This window comes from Branchiostoma belcheri, unplaced genomic scaffold (genome assembly GCF_001625305.1).
Source record: "Branchiostoma belcheri isolate BF01 breed outbred unplaced genomic scaffold, Haploidv18h27 scaffold7, whole genome shotgun sequence".
Taxonomy (NCBI): Eukaryota; Metazoa; Chordata; class Leptocardii; order Amphioxiformes; family Branchiostomatidae; genus Branchiostoma; species Branchiostoma belcheri.
Genome location: NW_017804353.1, coordinates 3,432,784 through 3,435,360, shown reverse-complemented (window position 1 = coordinate 3,435,360; position 2,577 = coordinate 3,432,784). Strand labels below are relative to the sequence as shown.

At 42.7% G+C, this 2,577-nt stretch overlaps 2 protein-coding genes across 2 annotated transcripts in view; both read right to left on the bottom strand.

Moving 5' to 3' along the window:
* Window positions 1-1,137, bottom strand: part of LOC109484531 (organic cation transporter protein-like) — an 8,112-nt gene extending 6,975 nt beyond the window's left edge. The window contains exon 1 of the mRNA XM_019787850.1: window positions 871-1,137. Within this exon, the coding sequence (XP_019643409.1) occupies window positions 871-1,137 (267 nt within the window). The remainder of the gene's footprint in view (window positions 1-870) is intronic.
* The window catches only part of LOC109484365, a 41,553-nt gene that overhangs the window by 26,948 nt on the left and 12,028 nt on the right, over window positions 1-2,577 (bottom strand). The window lies entirely within an intron of this gene.

The following is a 2,577-nucleotide window of genomic DNA, read 5'->3' as shown; positions in this document are numbered from 1 at the left end:
AAGTCCAGAACTCAGCTGCAGCAGGATGCAGGCTAGAACCGTTGGACGGCGTCCAAATCTGACGAAACATAGAAATATTGGGATTACTTTTATTGACTGTAACTTTAAGTAACAATGATTTCTATTGTAAAGAAGCAATATTAGTTCACAATATAATTGAAAATGTACAAAGTAAAATGTTTTTGTGCAATGATCCCAGATGCCTTCATGGCAGACGGTGAGAACATTGTGTTTCTGTTTTCTTCCAGAGAAAAAAGAAACATTTTTACCTGTCCGATGTCATTCCTGAGATTAGACCCCCAGCGCACATCCCCACCATGAAGATGGACTGACCCAGTTCCTTCAACCAGTGGCGCCCACACACAAGGTCGTACTGAAAGTATGCAAATCATGTTTTGAATCATTGTTTGTTTAAACCTTTTTAATTTAGCGAAAAACATGACATTTTATCCAGATGAGCCTGCCCTCACGATGATTTTGAAAATGGAACTGTTTTGTTGTGTTTTCAATGATTCTGACATTTCTATCGTTTGACTAACTGTGAAGAAACTGCAGGAGCACATGCTATAACATACCCATATGCAGTATACATGTACACTACAATGCAGCTAACATTAGGTGTCTTAGTGTGAACTGGACTGTCCTACAAAATCAACTACCCAGCATTTGTTCAGTAACACTATGCTCCAATTTGCAATACATTATGTAGTCAACATTTGGTAAGTATTGTAAGTCTTGGTCTCGAAAATCAATGTCAGATTTTTACATGTACGTATTTGTGTAATGGCGACAAAGCCATCTTAGTGTGTTTCCAAAATTTTACAAACCTTAATATTATGTGTATCATACACGAGGTAAAATTGTACTTACGTCTGTGACAACAGTGCTGTGATATATGCTCTGGTCGTACTCCCAGCCGTGATTACACGATGTTACTGTTTGGCTATCCCCTGTTGCTGTTCCACCAGTTCCGTTGTACATCAAACACGAGCTGAACCTCCACCTACCGTCCACGTTTTCCATGGGAATACTGACATTGAGTCTACCGGAAGAGTGGCCATACATGCCCGAGGAGTCGTTCTGGTAGAGTCGGCAGTGGTGCTCGGGAGTGGCCGCCAGGAAAGCCTGTGCGAACATGGTCGCACCAGCAGTCGGAGCGACCAGAATGATGAGCACAGCTGCCAGTTTCTGGTACCTGCCGAACTCACCGAGGTACTGCCGCAGTACATCTTCGTACTCCATGATGATCCTGTGTATAAATGGTTAAAAGAGCTAGCCTAAGGACCTTCGCCCGGGTGAATGACACATCTGGTTCGCTCGGAGATTAATTGGAAGAAGAGTTTGTTACTATGTAAACAAATCTCGCAGGGGTTATGGTCCTCGCAGAACAGATACACGCCCGGTCGGTGACCCTATTCAGTGACCCTATTCAATGGACTTAAACTAACATTTGTATAAATGTGACATCTATGTGGATTTAGATCTATGTGGATGTAACGACAGTAAAATGGAAAAGCGTTTTTCTTTCAAATTTGTAGAAAATCTAAAATCGTGTGGACTAAAATCGTCCAGAATTGCGCAAACCTGCAGCAGAATGATTTATGATCTACAGAAAAGGGGTCATACAGAGTTTAGGGACAGTGGAAAATTATTTGGCGTCCTTGCATAATTTAAATATGGCGTCCTTGCATAATTTAATGAGCAAGTAGGGCAAGCACGTGCTCAAGAACGCTGCATTCACAATTTCCCCAAACTCTCGCTTTCACATGTTTGACATCGTTTTCACATTTAGGGTTTTTATTTTCTTCCCACTTGCCGATGCAGTCCAGATGCGCCCGCCATGATTGTTTTCGCTAGTAGCTACATATAGCAGAATTGAACCGGTGACGTCAAATCTACAGTCGCTGCGCCGCCTAGCGGACAATCGGGCGCTAGCCGGGGAACATCGAGCGGGTCAGATATAACCGCAAATATGTGCGGGGTTGGCAGAAACCAATAAATCACCATTTACATAATAGGATTTTGGGTGGAAAGGCCCCAAAACTGAAAGTATTGGATTTGTCCTTTAAGCAATATGTCAATAGTGATCAAGTAGACACACAAGATATTTGACTCAGGAACTCAGGCCTGTCACTGGGGCGAGGCGATCCTGGGTCTAGTTATTGGGGCGTGGCGACCCTGGGCGTAGCATTGCATGTTCGTTAAGATTTCTACCCGTTTTCCTCCACAAAGATGGGTGCTTTGAGTTTACGATACAACTTATGTAGGTCTTAAAGGAAGTTGTCTGATGTTTTACTAATTTTCTGAGAAATTTATTAGTTTCTTTCGTACTACTAGTGCAACAAGTGTTTATGTGCTGTCATGTTTGTATGTATGCTATGGTTAAAACAGGTTTTCCGATAGTTGATTAGGGGCCGAGGCTTGATGCACCACAAAGCCCGGTATGAGTAGGGTTAATACCATGAAAGGGCTGGTTAGTATTCCTAGCTTGGTTGATACTACATATCCCTTTGCTTCACTTAATTACAATGCGCCCATTGATGCTTAGGTCACAATTGCAACGGCGTCCTTACGGGG